This window comes from Quercus suber, unplaced genomic scaffold (assembly GCF_002906115.3).
Source record: "Quercus suber isolate HL8 unplaced genomic scaffold, Cork oak 2.0 scaffold_518, whole genome shotgun sequence".
NCBI classification, from domain to species: Eukaryota; Viridiplantae; Streptophyta; class Magnoliopsida; order Fagales; family Fagaceae; genus Quercus; species Quercus suber.
In genome coordinates this window covers 145,900-163,092 of record NW_027069967.1, presented here as the reverse complement: position 1 = coordinate 163,092, position 17,193 = coordinate 145,900, and the positions used below count along the sequence as shown (strand labels likewise).

Genomic DNA, 17,193 nt, shown 5'->3' with positions numbered 1-17,193 from the left:
CACTCACATGCATTTGAAAATGCTCTCGGCTGGGTACATCGATCACAACACAAAAACACAAAGAGGGTGTTAAAAATTTGGTGAATCATTCGGTGTCAAGAGACTTTTCCCTGTAATAGAAATCTTTAGATTCGTACTTTGATTATGGAGAATGTTTTTGGCTTTTAAATCTCTATGGATTACTTTCAACCTTGAATATTTATGGACATGTATCAATCCTTGAGCAATTCCTTAAATAATGTTAAAACATTTCTTCCTATCTTGTAGCTTGCTTCTATTTGAATCTGGCCAATATAAAAATTTATGTATAAACAATAATCTACTTTATATAAAGTAATCTAGATTAATATATAAATCTTTTGGAGAAAAAAAAAAAATGAAAGCTTAACAAGATTGAATGTTTTTCAAACCAAATAAAAAATAGTCTAAGTTTTTGTTTGGCATGTATTCATAGACCACTATCATTTCTTCTCCAAAATGTAACAACATAAAGCATAACAAGATATGAGTGTCAACTCATTCTTAAACTCAATTAATTCTTGTCCTGAATTTCTTGATAGTTACTTTTTGGCTATTTCTCAATCAGTTGACTGTTACTCTTCATCTCACGGTTACTCCACACCTAATACACATGCAACATAACAAAAGAAAATCATACTCTCTAGCGTGGATCCATATCAGAAATGGATATTTCATTTACCGTATGAACTTCAGATTCTTTCTTAGGAATAGTTGCCCCAACTGGTTTCCTTCCATTAGAAAAGGCTGGTTTTTTAGGCAAAGGCAATTGTGTACTTTCATTTGTCAACATAGATAGCATATCTGACATGGTAGGGCGATCAACAGCACCTTCTTCCACGCATAAGAGGCTAACATGAATGCATCTTAGCACTTGATTTGCAACAAATGAAGCACTAATTGTTGGATCAACTAGGTCTAGTCCTTTATCTTCTCTCCACAAGGCCCATGCCTAAAAAAAAAGGTAATAATTATTTAAAATGTTGGATAGACAGAACTATGAAAATGTAGATAATCCAAATTTTATATTTATATTACATACATATCCAACTAGATTGAGCACAAGATCAGACTGATTGAAGCTGTTGTTTCTTCTACCACTCACGATTTCAAGCATCAAGACACCAAAGCTATAGACATCAGATTTTATAGAGAACACACCCTCCATAGCATACTCAGGAGACATGTAACCACTACACCAAAACAAGAAACAAATATTTGCATTTCACATATGAATGAATGAGCTTAAAAGAGCGGAAATGTTTAATTAGCAGCCAAATAAATGCAAATATAGGGTTAACTTCTTCCTTTTCTTTTTCTTTTTTATTCATGAAGGATGTGTAGTTAACTTACTATGTCCCAACAATTCTATTAGTATTTGCTTCTAGTTCATTTTGTTTGAAAATTCTTGCCATGCCAAAATCAGAGATCTTCGGATTCATACTTCCATCAAGGAGTATGTTGCTAGCTTTTAAATCTCTATGAATTACTTTTAACCTTGAATACTTATGGAGATAGATCAATCCTTGAGCGATTCCTTCGATTATGTTGAAACGTTTATTCCAATCTAGTAACTTGCTTCTATATGAATCTGTTCAATATAAAAAGATATAAATGGTCAATAATATACTTTGTATAAAGTACAACAGATAATTATATATATTCATTGTGGAAAAAATAAAGTCTTCAAAAAAAAAAAAATTAATTGCTTTTCAAACCAAATAAGAAGTAGTCCAAGCTTTTATTGGGCATGTATTCATAGATTAACATCCTTTCTTCTCCAAAAATGCAACAACCCAGAAGCTTAACAAGATTAGTGTGTTGGAGTTTAGATATAAGTATCAACTCATTCTTAAACTCAATTATTCCTTGCCCTGAATTTTTTGATAGTCGCTTTACGGCTATTTCTTGACCTGTTGGTAGTTTTCCCTGTTGTGATGATCAAATAAGGTATAAGCCAATGTTAGATATAAGTTAGTTTAAACATCTCTCTTTATAGTTTTTTTTTTTAGAGATTACCTTGTAAACAGGTCCAAATCCCCCCTCTCCAAGCTTGCTTTCTAATGAGAAATTGTTTGTGGCAGTCGTTATACATTCGTAACTAAATACGCTTACATCATGTGCTTTCTTTCTATTATTTGGAATTCCATTTTCTCCCACAGATATCTCTGAACTAAGCAATTGTTTGTCATTATTACCTGTATAAATTTACATAAATTCATAACTTCCATTTGGGTAACAAATAATCAAGAAATAATAATCCAACGAGTACAATCTATATGTGAACCATCTACCTTGAAGTACAGTTATTCTCCTTCTGTGTAGATAACACAATATACAGAATAAAATTTCAAGCAGAGCAATGGTGCCGATGGCAATGGCAATGACAATCCATAGCCTCTTAGTTTTTCCTGCATTTAGTCATAAGTATATAGGCATCAATAATTATTTGAAACCACCCCCCCCCTCCCTCTCTCTCTCTCTCTCTCTCTCTCTCTCCCCTTGTGATTTTGAAAATTATATATTACTAGTTTATAACCTTATGTCCATGTACGAATATAATTAAAAACAATTGCAATTAACATGTACACACACATATATGTAATATATTTGTCCCTACCTAGTTAGCAACGAACCGTTCATATTCATAGTATTGTATAAATGAATTATAAATTCAAATTATTTTAGTTATACAAAAAAATGGTTCATAAAAGTAAAATTGTTTAAACTATCTTTTATTTTAATTTTATATATAGATTTAGATATATGATTNCGTCCGATTCCACTCCTCCCTCCCGTCCGATTCCATCTCGTTCAGCTCCATCCACATCCTCTCCCTCCACTTCCATGGGCGATGTATCACTTGGAGACATCAGACATCATGGCGTAGCTGTAGCGCATGGATGCTCGCCTTGATACACTCTCTACTGAGTTGTATCAGATGAATGTTCATGTCGGTCGTATTGCATGACGGCAGGCGACTATGGGTGGCTTTGCTCCTAAAGCTTCTCCTCCACCACCTCCTCTGGTGGCTTTTGGTTCTAATGCTGAGGATGATGATGATGATGGTGATGACGATGACGCTTCAGATGATGATGGAGATGTTAGCTCTACCGATGAGATGTCTACTTGACACTCTTACCCTTTGTCACTCGTGACAAAAAAGGGGAGTAGTTTTGGATATTGAGAGTAGTCATACTTAGGAGGAGAGTTAGTGTAGGACATTTTGTTAGGGGGAGAGTGCTGATATGAGAGATGTAGTGAGGATATGATGTATCTTTTTCTTTTCTACCTTGTTAGATACATTGTTCTTGTACATTGGGTCTTGTGACTAGTTTTTACATACATTGTACTTATTTTCTCTATATGTGGATGTATGTTTCTTTCACCTATCTCTACATGTGTTGTTTCTTTTCTATCTTTATACACATGTTTCTTATACGTGTATGCAATCTATTATTTCTATTTTACACAAAGATGCCTTGATGAGTTTTGTTTAAAGTGTTTCAGAAATACAAGTTGTCAAAGTCTACTTGCCATAAACTCTCTTCTTGCAAAGTTTTTCAAGAGTTTGTGTTAGGATAGATTTTATTGTTTTCAACAAGTGAATATGAGTTGAGTTATAACTTCTCTCATATGTTCATTTGTTTGTTGTGGTTTTGTCATGGATTACCAAAGGGGAAGATTGTTAGGACATATGTGGTTTCACTTGTTAAAGAACATATGTCATTCTTTTATATAATTGGCTCCTTTGACAAAATGCACTCAACTTGTAATTGGGTAGTTCTAGATGTTTTTAATACTTCAAGAAACAAGGTTTCAAGATCAAGTATTGAAGTCATCAAGTCTGTCAAAAAAACAAGCTGAAGAAGCGCTGGATCATTAAAGCTCGACATCTTGCTCGATAGCCGCTCAACAGCTTCTATTTGTCGAGATTTATAAAATCAGATTTTCTGATATGATTTCTTGGGATCCGTGGATGTGTTTTTGGGCCTTCTTTTCTTCTAAATCTTGGCATATAAAAGGATTGTTTAAAGGCCGTCAAAGTGTTCACAAGTTGCACAAGCATTGAGCAAACTCTGTTCAAGCAAATTGTGATCGGAGACAAAGTTTTGCCCTAGTTCATCTCTTCTGAAGAATTTGTTGTGTATGTGCACTTTTGGGTTTGTGACCAAGCATCTTCTTGATCTTTATCGTGGATGAACTGAAGAACTTTGCAGCCAACAGCTCTTTCTAGTTGGTGATTGAAGTCGTGTACTGGGATCCATGCAATTGGTTAGTCACGTACTTGGGAGCCGTGCATGAAAAGGGTAACTGTCACTACAGAACAAGTCCAATTGGGTATTGGGTAAGTGTTCAACTGTAAGTTAGTAAGGTACTTGGGATTCCTTTACTTGTAACCGCTTATTATGATATAGTGGAGTTTGGAAAGTGATGACCTGAAAATCACCGGTGGGGTTTTTACCGTCAGGTTTTTCCCCATTCATAAACAAATCACCATGTCATTTATTTTCCGCTGCATAATTAGTTTATTGGTGATTTGTTTGTGCTACCACGCATTGCATGTTAAATTGATTAATTAATAATTTGGCTAATTAATTATTGGTTTAATCACAAGGGTCAATACGTTTTGTCCTATCATAAAATGATGGGCTAGTAAAAAAAAAATGTTAAGAATTGAGTTTATATGTAATTATCTTTTAAAAAATGTATGCACTTAAATGTTCAGTAGTTATTATAATTTTTACTCACCTAAAACCGTTCACCAAATATGGAAGTCATCACTCATCGATCAGTACAATGACTATAAATATGTATTAGTAGCTTTGAAACACCATTTTTATTTTTCTATATACGGTTGTCCAATCCTTCATTCTTTCTTTCTTTCTTTATTTTTTTTTTTTATTTTTTTTCCATTTGTTTAGTCATTGCACTCATACAACTATTCTTCAAAAAGGAAGACACTATAAATATGGAAGTTATCAATCCCACCATTTTTTGTAATAATGATTATTTCTCACTTTAATTCACCTAAAACTGTTCATCATATACGGAAGTCATCAACCATTATTGCCTATAACTTGCATTATAAATATTGAAATTATCAATTGTTTTTAGGGTTTAGTTTACCTGCAATAATTTTTTAACTGAAATTTCTTTTATTTTAATGAGAAATTGCAACATCACTCACTAACTAAATAAAATGTGGAGATTAAAACCCACTACCACTTGTCATAGTGTATTTAAAACAAAATGAGACATCTAGTTAAAAAAGTACTGAAAATAAGTCAAACCCTTGTTTTTAAACATAACTAGTCATTAACCTGTGCGATGCACGGGATAGTTAAATAAAATTATAATTAACTAACCTCACGTTAAAAAAAAAAAAAGCTAAAAGAATTCGTGAAAGACTGATTTGCCCACCAAGAATTTAAAAGAAAAAAAGATTGAGAAAGAAAAAGAATGTGTAATGTTACGTTAAAAGTGTAATGTTGGAAACTAAAGCAACATTAAAGACAATGGAGAAACTATTTGCAAAGAGGATTGCAACCTTTGTATGTTTACTTGGCTCAAGGCCAAAATTCAATTCAATTTTGCAAAAAAAAAAAAAAAAAAAAAAAAAAAAACATACAACAGCCTCACTACACAAGTCCACTTTTTGCTCTAATTTATTTTGCAAATCATACACTATCAATAATTTCAATAAACACTATTGCTAAATCTACTGTTTACTGAAACAAACTTGATGTAAAGCTTGATGTAAAGCCAAACATTAGGCTTTCTAGGGGTTCAACAAATACATTTTTAGCATTTTGAAAAGATGATTGACAATAGCTTTTGAAACTTGAACATTTGTTTTTATAAAGAATATGCACAAATTGTGAATGGTTTTCATGTATATAGCTAATTTAAAAAGAAAAAAAAAGAGTGTGAACAATCAAATTATTATTAAGTAATTGTTTGTATTTATCTCAAAAGTCATACCCTTGTATAAATACATTAACCATTTTATATATACATATATATTATAGCCTATTATATACTATATAGATTATATATAACATTCTTTCTCTCAACAACACGGTAAAACTTTTCAAAAAAAAAAAAAAAAAACACGGTAAAACTTTAAACTTTTTTTTTTTTTTTAATACCAGACAAAGAGCTTACAACACAAAATTTGGAGTGTTGTCTTGCTATCATATTAGCAAGTTCCTTGCATTAAGTTAGTACATAGTCTGAAGCTTTCAAAAAAAAAAAAAACACAGTAAAACTTTAAACTTGATAGCCACAAGTTTATTTTTATTTTTTTAATGAAATCAATAGACAGCCACACGTTTAGAAGTCAAGTAACTTAAATTGTTAAAGTAGAGCAATAAGTTTATATAGCATACAGTTTCTCAAAAGTCAAAAGAAAGACAACAAAAACAGTAGTCCACTTAACAGTAACTAAACAAAGCGTGAGAGAGAGATATACCAATGGTGCTGGCTTGGACTGGAGCTGGAGTTGAGAGGAGGACATGCGGTGAGCAATTGGCGGTGCGAGTGCACAGCATAGACATAGTAATATAGTTTAATTTGTTTTTTTTTTTTTTTTTTTTAAAATATGATCTAGGATGATTTAGAATGTATTAGCTAGGGTTTTTTGTGTGTTAGTATTTAGATGTAGAGGGCCATGGATTGAAGGATTTACCAAATGCATTGGGGTTTTTCTAAAACTATCGGGATGAAGTTAAACAGAGAGATTGGCAAAGATACAAACTTGATGGCTATGGTGGCCGATAGTGACGGCAACGAACAACGGTGGCTATGTCATGGGTGGGAAAAAGAGAAGAAAATTGGGGAGGGTGTTTGGGGTTTTCAATATTTTTCCGGAAGAGATTTGTTTTTGTGTTTCATAGAAAACCTATAGGCTATAGTCGGGTTTGTCAAAGGTTTCGTGTAGTATTTACTATCTAGTTTAAAAAATTAAATTTTTTTTATAAATTAAAATGATGATGTGAAAATTGTGAGAGTTTCAAAGGTTTCGGTTTTATATATATATATATATATATAGATAACTGATGACTAATACTTGATATATATGATCAGCCATTACAATTGCTTGATCTCCCTAAATGTACATGCTTTCTCATTCTCCCATATCACTAAGATACGTATCCAACACTTCATTACCATCTCCATCTCAAAGGCCGTGAAAGATAAAGCATGAAAACAAGATCTCTGGTCATCTAAAAATGGAAGTCGAAGTGGTATTGGTCATGCAATATATGAGATTGGTCTTGTTGAAGAAGAAGAAGAAGAAGAAGAAGGTGAAATTGATTGTTCATATAAACTTTTATTTTATAATTGTTCTTTTTTTGTTTTTTTTTTCAATCTTTTGTTCTTATCCCCCAATTACAATTACTGCTTAATTCGTTGCTCTTAAAACCAGTTTTTTTTTTTTTTTTTTTTTTTTTTTTTTTTTTTTTTTTTTTTTTTTTTAAATTTCCGAATCCTTTGATTTTAACATGCGATACGAGGTCACTGAATAAATTTCCTATAGAGATCATAACTTACAAAGTTAAACGGCAAAAACCAAAAGTTAGAATGCTGTAATTAATTGTAAATTGATTATCCAAAAGCAATTTTTGAGAAAATCGAGATTCCAATCATGGTCATTAATCATTGAAAGATGTACGCACTTTCTATATGTATACAAATTAAAAGACAACTCTATGTTATAGCAAGTCATTTTTCTCACACAATTCTACCCCTAGGCTTTTTTTTGGGTACATTTGAGAATTGTCGTTCTATTTTATTTTTTAGGCTGTGTTTGTGTCGTAAAACGTTTTCCGGAAAATATGTATTTTCCGGAAATGTTATTTTCCGGAAAAGGAAAATAATTTTAAGTGTTTGGGTGTATTATGAAAATTGTTGTGGAAAATATTTTTATGTGTTTGGTTATATTAGGAAAATGCTATTTTCCGGGCAAATTCCGGCAACAACACAACGACGACGACAACAACAACAACAGCAAATTCCAAATTCCAGCAACAACAACACCAACGACAACAATCAGTTCATCCAAAAAAACAATAACAACAATCAAATTAAAAAAAAAAAAAACAACAACAACAACAATCAAATTAAAAAAAAAAAAAAAAAAAAAAACTGAGAGATCGAGGAAGAGAGAGCTCCAGGTGCGATGGCGCGATCGAGGGTCTGGGTCTGGGTCGAGCGGCGTTGGAGCGATGGCGCGATGAAGGAGGCGATGGGTCTGGGTCGACGACGAGGTGCGATGGCGCGATCGAGGTGCGATGGCGATGGCGCGATGGCGCGATCAGCGCGGTGCGATGGCGAGGTGCGAGACCGGAGCTCGAGGTGCGATGGCGAGGTGCTGCGATCGGAGCTCGAGGTGCGATGGCGCGGTTCGTCGGTTCGTCGGTTCGTGGCGCCGGCGAAGTCGAAGGCTCGTGAACGGACTGCGTTGGATCGGTCCGTTTGTTCTGGGTTTCTCTTTTTCTTTGTTCTGGGTTTCTCTTTTTTTTTTGCGTTCTTGGCTCCTGTGGTGCGTTCTCTCTCTTTTCCGGAAATCATTTGAAGGTAAAATAAGGACTTCAAATGATTTCCGGGTCAAGGGTGAAAATTCGGTCAAAGTGTAAGCATATTTTCCGGAAAATGAATTTTCCGTTGCCAGCCAAACGCATGGGTCAGGTGGTAAATGATTTCCTGAAATCATTTACCACCGATTCAAACGCAGCCTTAATACACAATTTTTTTTTCTTAAATATTTTATATGCTTTAGGTTTTTTCTTTACTTACAAATTCTTTGTTTGATCACCAAATTATAACTTAAGTATCTTGGTCAAACCAAATCTAATTTCAAATTTCAATTTCAATTTTATATTTTAGATACCATTTTGGCATGCTCTTCATTAGCAATGGAGAAATTGTGAGCCATCTCTCACTTCTTCTTTTTTGTGCCTTTTTTGCCCCTTGCCCCGCTCTCTTTATTTTGTGTTAATCAAAAGAGAGGTGTTATATCCACAACATTTTCACAATAAATCATAGGTGATTAGTTGTTATTGGTTCAAATTTGAACCTAATACTAAAATTACTTTTTTGTCCCAACAATAACAACCAATAACAACTTGCCACTTAGGATTTGTTGTAAAAATGTTGTGGACATATCATTTTTCTAATCAAAGTCAGGCCATATTTATTTTATGATTTCTTACAATTTTTTAAACAATTTTAGTTTCATATGGAGATTTGAGTTGCGTAATGTGTAAGGGATTTGAGTGGAGTTAGTAAAATTCTATATGGAGAATTTTTCATTTTATTTTTGTTTATGTATCGAGTTCGTACATTATGTGTTGAACTCTGCATTTTGGTAAATTAGTAAGATGAGAATCATATAATACTTAACACAAATCTTCAGAGTGTTTCACTTACAATATGCAAACACTTTGTTACAAGTAATTACAAATGTTGTTGTGAGACAGTCAATATATTAGATTAGAATTATAAAAGTTAACAACTTAACATCATATTAGAATTATAAATTTATATAATTATGCTCATTACATTAGTTATTTCTCCTCAAATAAATTACATATTCTATAATTTTCTGACCTAATTTCATGATCAAAATCATGCAAGTTTTACATCTTTGTTCAAGATTTAAATTAAAATTTATGAACATATATTATCTTGAATAATATTTAAAAAAATATTTAAAAGAAAGTCAAAGGAATATACAACATCGAATCAGATGAAATTATCCATTGTCTTGTCTATTACCAAGACTTTGAATAATTGTTTGGTCTTTTGATTATTTATTATAATTTATGTTTAGATTTAGTAAAGTTTACAAATTACACATGTTTACCTTAGGTAATTCAATGCATAATTAATATTTTCTTAAAACAATAAAAACTCAAAAAGTTCAAAAAAATTTAATTAACAATCATAAATTCACAAAGATTCACATAATTGATCATTCATATAATTATTATTTATCAAATAAAATTTATATTTTTTATGTTTCTGATTAAAACCGTGTAATGCATGGATTTTTAAGTAGTATTAATAAAAATAAAATATAATATAAAAGAACTGCCTCATTGTTGTATTATTATATTTAGTATAGCAAGTATACAGTCCAATATTGGACCGCCCCCCTTGTTGTCATGTCAAATGCTTTAGAATCATATCCTAACGAATAGTTACAATATAGATCTAGTAATTCAATGCAAATGGTAGTTTAAATTCAGTGGAAATAATGTTTTTAGTAGCAATTACCTGTCCTCTAAAGACCATCCAGAAAGATTGGAGACATCTGTCAAAGCAGCTCGCCACGTGTGAACTTTTTTTAAATTCTTATTGAAAGGTTTTTCATGTTCAGCAAATGCTTGTGCATAAGTTTCTGTCTGTTTTCACACCACAGATGGTTCCACATCATAAAAAATAGGCAGAACTATTAGTCTCATATTTTTCCTGCAATCCATGATCTTCACAAGTTCTTCCAAATACCATGTCGAGGATGCATAGTTTTTTGAGATAACGACAATAGCAAATAGTGAGTCTTCTATTGCTTTTAAAAGCACATGTGAAATAGGTTCTCCTCTCTCAAGTTTTTCATCATCTCTAAAGGTGTAGACACCCTTTTGATTCAAGGCAGCATATAAATGGTTTGTAAAATTGTTGCGTGTATCCTCACCTCTAAAACTTAGAAATACATGATATTTCCACTGATGGGAAGAAGAAGAGGAAGAAGATGGGCTTACTGTATCCATGAAAGCCAATCTAAGTTTACAAATAAATCTTGAATCACAATACAGAATTATAGATACTCACCAAAATTTCATTCAATTAGATTTCAAGTAAAAATAAATAAATAAGGGGTAAAAGGAAACGATATTGAAATTAGAGAGTAAAACTAAAGAGAGGAAATAAAAGAGCACGTACAAGTGAGAACGTACAGATACTAACACAAAAAATTAAAAATAAAAAGTACTAAGAACTTACAGATTTTGGAGAATAGCAGTAATAATTCTATCGTCGGTGAAGCTCTTATATTGTGTAATTGCTGGTTTAAATAGAGGAATTTGCAGCGTGTTGTGCGAGAGAGAGAGAGAGAGAGAGAGTCTTCCGTTTATAGTCAAGTCTATATTTGTGTAATTGCTGGTTCAAACAGAAGAATTTGCAGTGTGTTGTGCGTGAGAGAGAGAGAGTCTTCCGTTTATAGTCAGGTCTTTTTTTTTTCTTTTCTTTTTTTAACTTTTGACTTGACTCAATTTATTAAAATCTAGGTTAAGAATAGAGTAAACAAAGCTGACGACTTTACATTCTTGAGTAATGAATACTCATCGATCATCAGCCTAACAGACTCAGCTAGGCATGCACGCTTAGGCAGTACTGTTTTTATTATATTCAAGACTGGCTTGGCCAACATGACAAATCAATCATATATAGCATACATGAACATGGTACGCCAATGACCAAGCAAGCTCAATCTCTAATTAACAAGCATGTAAACCCCGCAGTACATGTTCCATATCTCCGAGCTAATCAATATCCGCAAAATCCAATATTGTCAATCAGTGAACCCAACTAATATCTACTCCAAATCTGTCTCTCTTCTTTTTAATGCATCATTCAGTCCCATACAAGAAAACAAGCCCTCCAATAGTCCATTCATAAAAAATGAACCCAACAGTTTATGAATAGTTCAAGCTTAACTTAAAAATATATTTGTTTATGTTTGTTTATTTAGTGAATGAGTTCATAATTATGTATTTGTAAACAAACTAACAAGTATAAAACATAATTTAAGTAAGTGTGTGTGTATAACATTCTTATATAGACTTCATTTTAGATTGTATAATTAGTCTATTAAATATGCTAAGGACATAATTTTATGTAATTGTCATATCTTTTGACAAAACGTACTTTACTTGTATTTAGGTAAATCTAAGCATGGTTTTCAGACCCGGACCGTTTATTGAACTGTAAAAAAGAGAGGTTCAAGGTTTTTAAGGTCGAACAGTGATGATGTCATAATTAATTTTATAATTATTTAAATATATTAAATTAGTATAAATAGAAAAATTAAATTAAATAACCTAATTAAATATAAAAATCTATCTTTCAAATGTATTTTTTCATATCATAACTTTCACAGTTATGTTACAAAACCATGCTTAAGTTATGATGTAACTTAAATTATGATATTTTTTCATTTTAACCCATTATTATATCTTGGATATTTTTTCCCAACCAGAGTCTCTTGTTTCGGTGGGCAGACAAACCAATAAAGCAAATAAAGAAAATTAAAGAGTATTAATATAAAATGAAAGTGCTCAACTTCCAAGAATTCGTTGGCAGCACCTCCTCCACGTAAAGTGCTTCAAAGTTGGCATTGTACAGTTCAAAACCTCTCTTTACTTCTTTCTTTGAAAGTTTTAGATGCAGTGCTCAAGACCTTAAGTGAATTTCTATTCTTCTCTTCACTTGAGCATCCTCCGCTGTGTGCTTGTGAATTTCTGTTCTTTTCTTCCTTCCTTTTTTTTTTTTTTTTTTTTTTTTTTTAATTTTCCCAATCCTTTGTTTTTAACATGTGATACGAGGCCACTGAATAAATTTCCTATAGAGATCATAGCTTACAAAGTTAAGAGGCAAAACACCCTAAAAAAAAAAAAAAAAAGAGGCAAAAGCAAAAAGTTAGAATGCTGTTATTCAAATTTTGTAATTAATTGTAAATTGATTATCTAAAAGCAATTATGAAGAAAATCGAGATTGTAATCATGATCATTAATCATGGAAAGACGTACGCACTTTCTATATGTATACAAATTTAAAGACCACTCTAGATATAGCGAGTCATTTTTCTCACACAATTCTACCTCTAGGCATTTTTTTTTTTTTTTTTTGGGTACATTTGAGAATTGTCGTTTGATTTTATTTTTTAATAAACAATTTTTTTTTCTTAAATATTTTATATGCTTTATGTTTATTCTTTACTTACAAATTCTTTATTTGATCACCAAATTATAACTTAAATATCTTGGTCAAACCAAATCAAATTTCAAATTTCAATTTCAATTTTATATTTGAGATACCAATCTAGCACAAAACTTAAGTACAGTACAGTACTTAGGTGCTATTCCTCAGGCTTCCCGCTTAAGATTCTGTTTAAAATTCTGCCATGTGATTTTTTTATCATAAAATGAAAGTGTATTTTTTTTCTTAAATAGTCCCATGACAGAATCCTAAGTGATAATCCTAAAAAACAACACTTAAAATACTGTACTTAAATTTTGTCCATTTTGGCATGCTCTTCATTAGCAATGGAGAAATTGTGAGCTATCTCTCTCTTCTTTTTTTCTACCTTGTTGCCCCTTGCTCCCCTCTCTTTTATTTCGTGTTAATCAAAGTCAGGCCATATTTATTTTATGATTTCTTACAATTTTTTAAACAATTTTAGTTTCTATGGAGATTTTAGTTGTGTAATGTGTAATGGATTTGAGTGATGGAGTTAGTAAAATTCATTATGGAGAGTTTTGCATTTTATTTTTGTTTATGTATCGAGTTCATACATTATTTGTTGAACTCTGCATTCTGGTAAATTAGTAAGATGAGAATCATATAATACTTAACACAAATCTTCGGAGTGTTTCACTTACAATATGCAAACACTTTGTTACAAGTAATTACAAATGTTGTTGTGAGACCGTCAATATATTAGATTAGAATTAAAAAAGTTAACATTATATTAGAATTATGAAGTTATATAATTATGCTCATTACATTAGTTATTTCTCCTCAAATAAATTACATATTCTATAATTTTCTGACCTAATTTCATGATCAAAATGGTGCAAGTTTTACATCTTTGTTCAAGATTTAAATTAAAATTTATGAACATATATTATCTTTATTTTTATATTTAAAAAAAATATTAAAAGAAAGTCAAAGGAATATACAACATCGAATCAGATGAAATTATCCATTATCTTATCTATTACCAAGACTTCGAATAATTGTTTGGTCTTTTGATTATTTATTATAATTTATGTTTTGATTTACTAAAATTTACAAATTACACATTGGGTTTACCCTAGGTGATTCAATGCATAATTAATATTTTCTTAAAACAATAAAAACTCAAAAAGTTCAAAAAATTTAACAAACAAATATAAATTCACAAAGATTTACATAATTGATCATTCATATAATTATTATTTATCAAATAAAATTTATATTTTATATGTTTATGATTAAAACCGTGTAATGCATGGATTTTTAAGTAGTATTAATCAAAATAAAATATAATATAAAAGAACTGCCCCATCGTTGTATTATTATAATTATTATAGCAAGTATACAGTCCAATATTGGACCGCCCCCCTTGTTGTCATGTCAAATGCTTTAGAATCATATCCTAACGAATAGTTACAATATAGATCTAGTAATTCGATGCAAATGGTAATTTAAATTCAGTGGAAATAATGTTTTTGGTAGCAATTACCTGTCCTTCAAAGACCATCCAGAGAGATTGGAGACATCTGTCAAAGCAGCTCGCCACATGTGAACTTTTTTTAAATTCTCATTGGAAGGTTTTTCATGTTCAGCAAATGCTTGTGCATAAGTTTCTGTTTGTTTTCGCACCACAGATGGTTCCACGTCATAAAAAATAGGCAGAACTATTAGCCCCATATTTTTCCTGCAATCCATGATCTTCACAAGTTCATCCAAATACCATGATGAGGATGCATAGTTTTTTGAGAGAACGACAATAACAAATAGTGAGTCTTCTATTGCTTTTAAAAGCACAGGTGAAATAGGTTCTCCTCTCTCAAGTTTTTCATCATCCCTAAAGGTGTAGACACCCTTTTGATTCAAGGCAGCATATAGATGGTCTGTAAAATTGTTGCGCGTATCCTCACCTCTAAAACTTAGAAATACATGATATTTCCACTGATGGGTAGAAGAAGAGGAAGAAGATGGGCTTATTGTATCCATGAAAGCCAATCTAAGTTTACAAAAAAATCTTGAATCACAATACAGAATTATAGACACTCACCAAAATTTCATTCAATTAGATTTCAAGTAAAAATAAATATATAAGGGGTAAAAGGAAACGATATTGAAATTAAAGAGTAAAACTAAAGAGAAGAAATAAAAGAGCACGTACAAGTGAGAACTTACAGATACTTATACGAAAAATTAAAAGTAAAAAGTAAGAACTTACAGATTTTGGAGAATAGCAGTAATAATTGTATCGTCGGTGAAGCTCTTATATTGTGTAATTGCTGGTTTAAATAGAGGAATTTGCAGCGTGTTGTGCGAAAGAGAGAGAGAGAGAGGGAGTCTTCCGTTTATAGTCAAGTCTATATTTGCGTAATTGCTGGTTTAAACAGAGGAATTTGCAGTGTTGTGCTGGAGAGGGAGAGAGTCTTCCGTTTATAGTCAAGTTTTTTTTTTTTTTAACTTTTGACTTACTTAACTCAATTTATTAAAGTCTAGGTCTATTATGTGGCCCTTGGTATAGGATGGAATGGAGAAAATTTCTTGAACTTTGCCTTGGAGATTCTCACGCGGACTGAAGGTGGGATCCACATGTTGGTTTAGTTTTAGTTTTGCGGCCTGCTTTCCTGTTATGGTGCGTGTGAGAGCGGTTTAGTTTTAGTTTTAGGATGCTCCCAATAACAAATGCTGGTGCTTCATCATGAACAAAGGCCTTAAGAATAGAGTAAACAAAGCTGACGAAGTTACATGTTCCATATCTCCGAGCTAATCAATATCCGCAAAATCCAATATTGTCAATAAGTGAACCCAACTAATATCTACTCCGAATCTCTCTCTCTCTCTTCCTTTTAATGCATCATTCAATCCCATACAAGAAAACAAGCCCTCCAATAGGAGTCCAAATCCTCTGTCTCATCAATTGTGCTCCACTTCATGCTCCATCAATAAAATTTGGACAACTAGCATCTCTCATTAAATGAGATATCTCATTAAATGAGACAACTAGCCTCTCTCATTAAAGTCAGAGTTATCTCATTTAATGAGAGAGGCTTGTTGTCCAAATTTTATTGGTGGAGCATGAAGTGGAGCACAATTGATGAGACAGAAGATTTGGACTCCTCCAATAGTCCATTCATAAAAAATGAACCCAACAATTTAGGAATAGTTCAAGCTTAACTCAAAAATATATTTGTTTATGTTTGTTTATTTAGCAAATGAGTTCATAATTATGTATTTGTAAACAAACTCGCAAGTATAAAACTTAATTTAAGTAAGTGTGTGTGTGTAGAACATTCTTATAGAGACTTCATTTTAGATTGCATAATTAGTCTATTAAATTTGTTAAGGACATAATTTTACATAATTGGCATATCCTTTGACAAAACACACTTTACTTGTATTTGGGTAAATCTAAGAAGGTCCAAGATGATCATTACAAGTGGTTAAATTGAAGACATGAAGATTACTCAAGAACTGTTCAAGAAAAATGCAATTTGCAAGTCTCGATACCTCCTCAACAGAAGCTCAATCTGTCGAGATTCATTAAATCTTGACACATGTCTCGATCTATCGAGCTTACAGGATTCAGACTATAGCCAACAACGTTTTTATTCTAAAATACTATTTGTTTATGAGTTTATATAATCCTTATAGGACTAGGAAAACCCAAGATTTATGAGTTTGTATAATCCTTATTGGACTAGGAAAGCCCAAGGTTTGTATAAACCTATTTGGAGTAGAAGAGCCCATTAAGCTCCTATTTAAAGGAGGTGGAAAAAGAAAAATCTAACCCTAGAGAGCTTCATAAGATTTTCTTTTTGAAACCCTAGCCCCCTCCTACAAAAGAAAAAGTTCTTGATACGTTTCTTGTACGCTTTTGGGTTCTGTAACCAAGCAAAGTCTTAAAAGGCTATTTGTTTATGGGTTTGTATAATCCTTATAGGACTAGGAAAACCCAAGGTTTGTGGGTTTGTATAATCCTTATTGGACTAAGAAAGCTCAAGGTTTGTATGAACCTATTAGGAATAGGAGAGCCCATTAAGCCCCTATTTAAAAGAGGTGGAAAAAGAAAAACCTAACCCTAGAGAGCTTCATAAGATTTTCTTTTTGAAACCCTAGCCTCCTCCTACAGAAGAAAGAGTTCTTGCTGCGTTTCTTATGCGT

At 31.9% G+C, this 17,193-nt stretch overlaps 1 protein-coding gene and 1 long non-coding RNA gene across 3 annotated transcripts; both read right to left on the bottom strand.

Annotated features, from left to right (window-relative positions):
- Positions 1-398: 398 nt before the first annotated feature.
- Positions 399-2,661, bottom strand: LOC112006010 (G-type lectin S-receptor-like serine/threonine-protein kinase At1g11330). The gene is made up of 8 exons (XM_065763667.1): positions 2,655-2,661; positions 2,313-2,429; positions 2,038-2,216; positions 1,737-1,947; positions 1,372-1,609; positions 1,061-1,211; positions 701-970; positions 399-622 (listed from the first exon to the last, which is right to left on the bottom strand). The coding sequence occupies exons 1-8, from the start codon at positions 2,659-2,661 to the stop codon at positions 572-574; spliced, it is 1,224 nt and encodes a 407-aa protein (XP_065619739.1). The 3' UTR covers positions 399-571.
- A 4,418-nt stretch (positions 2,662-7,079) lies between these two features.
- Positions 7,080-15,712, bottom strand: LOC136063374 (uncharacterized). Of its 2 annotated transcripts, XR_010625052.1 has the most exons (3): positions 15,254-15,494; positions 14,531-15,034; positions 7,080-7,247 (listed from the first exon to the last, which is right to left on the bottom strand). It is a non-coding gene; the product is annotated as an uncharacterized LOC136063374 (long non-coding RNA). The 2 variants fall into 2 exon arrangements; XR_010625051.1 differs by lacking the exon at positions 7,080-7,247 and having other exon boundaries at positions 13,954-15,034; positions 15,254-15,712.
- Between the last annotated feature and the right edge of the window lie 1,481 nt (positions 15,713-17,193).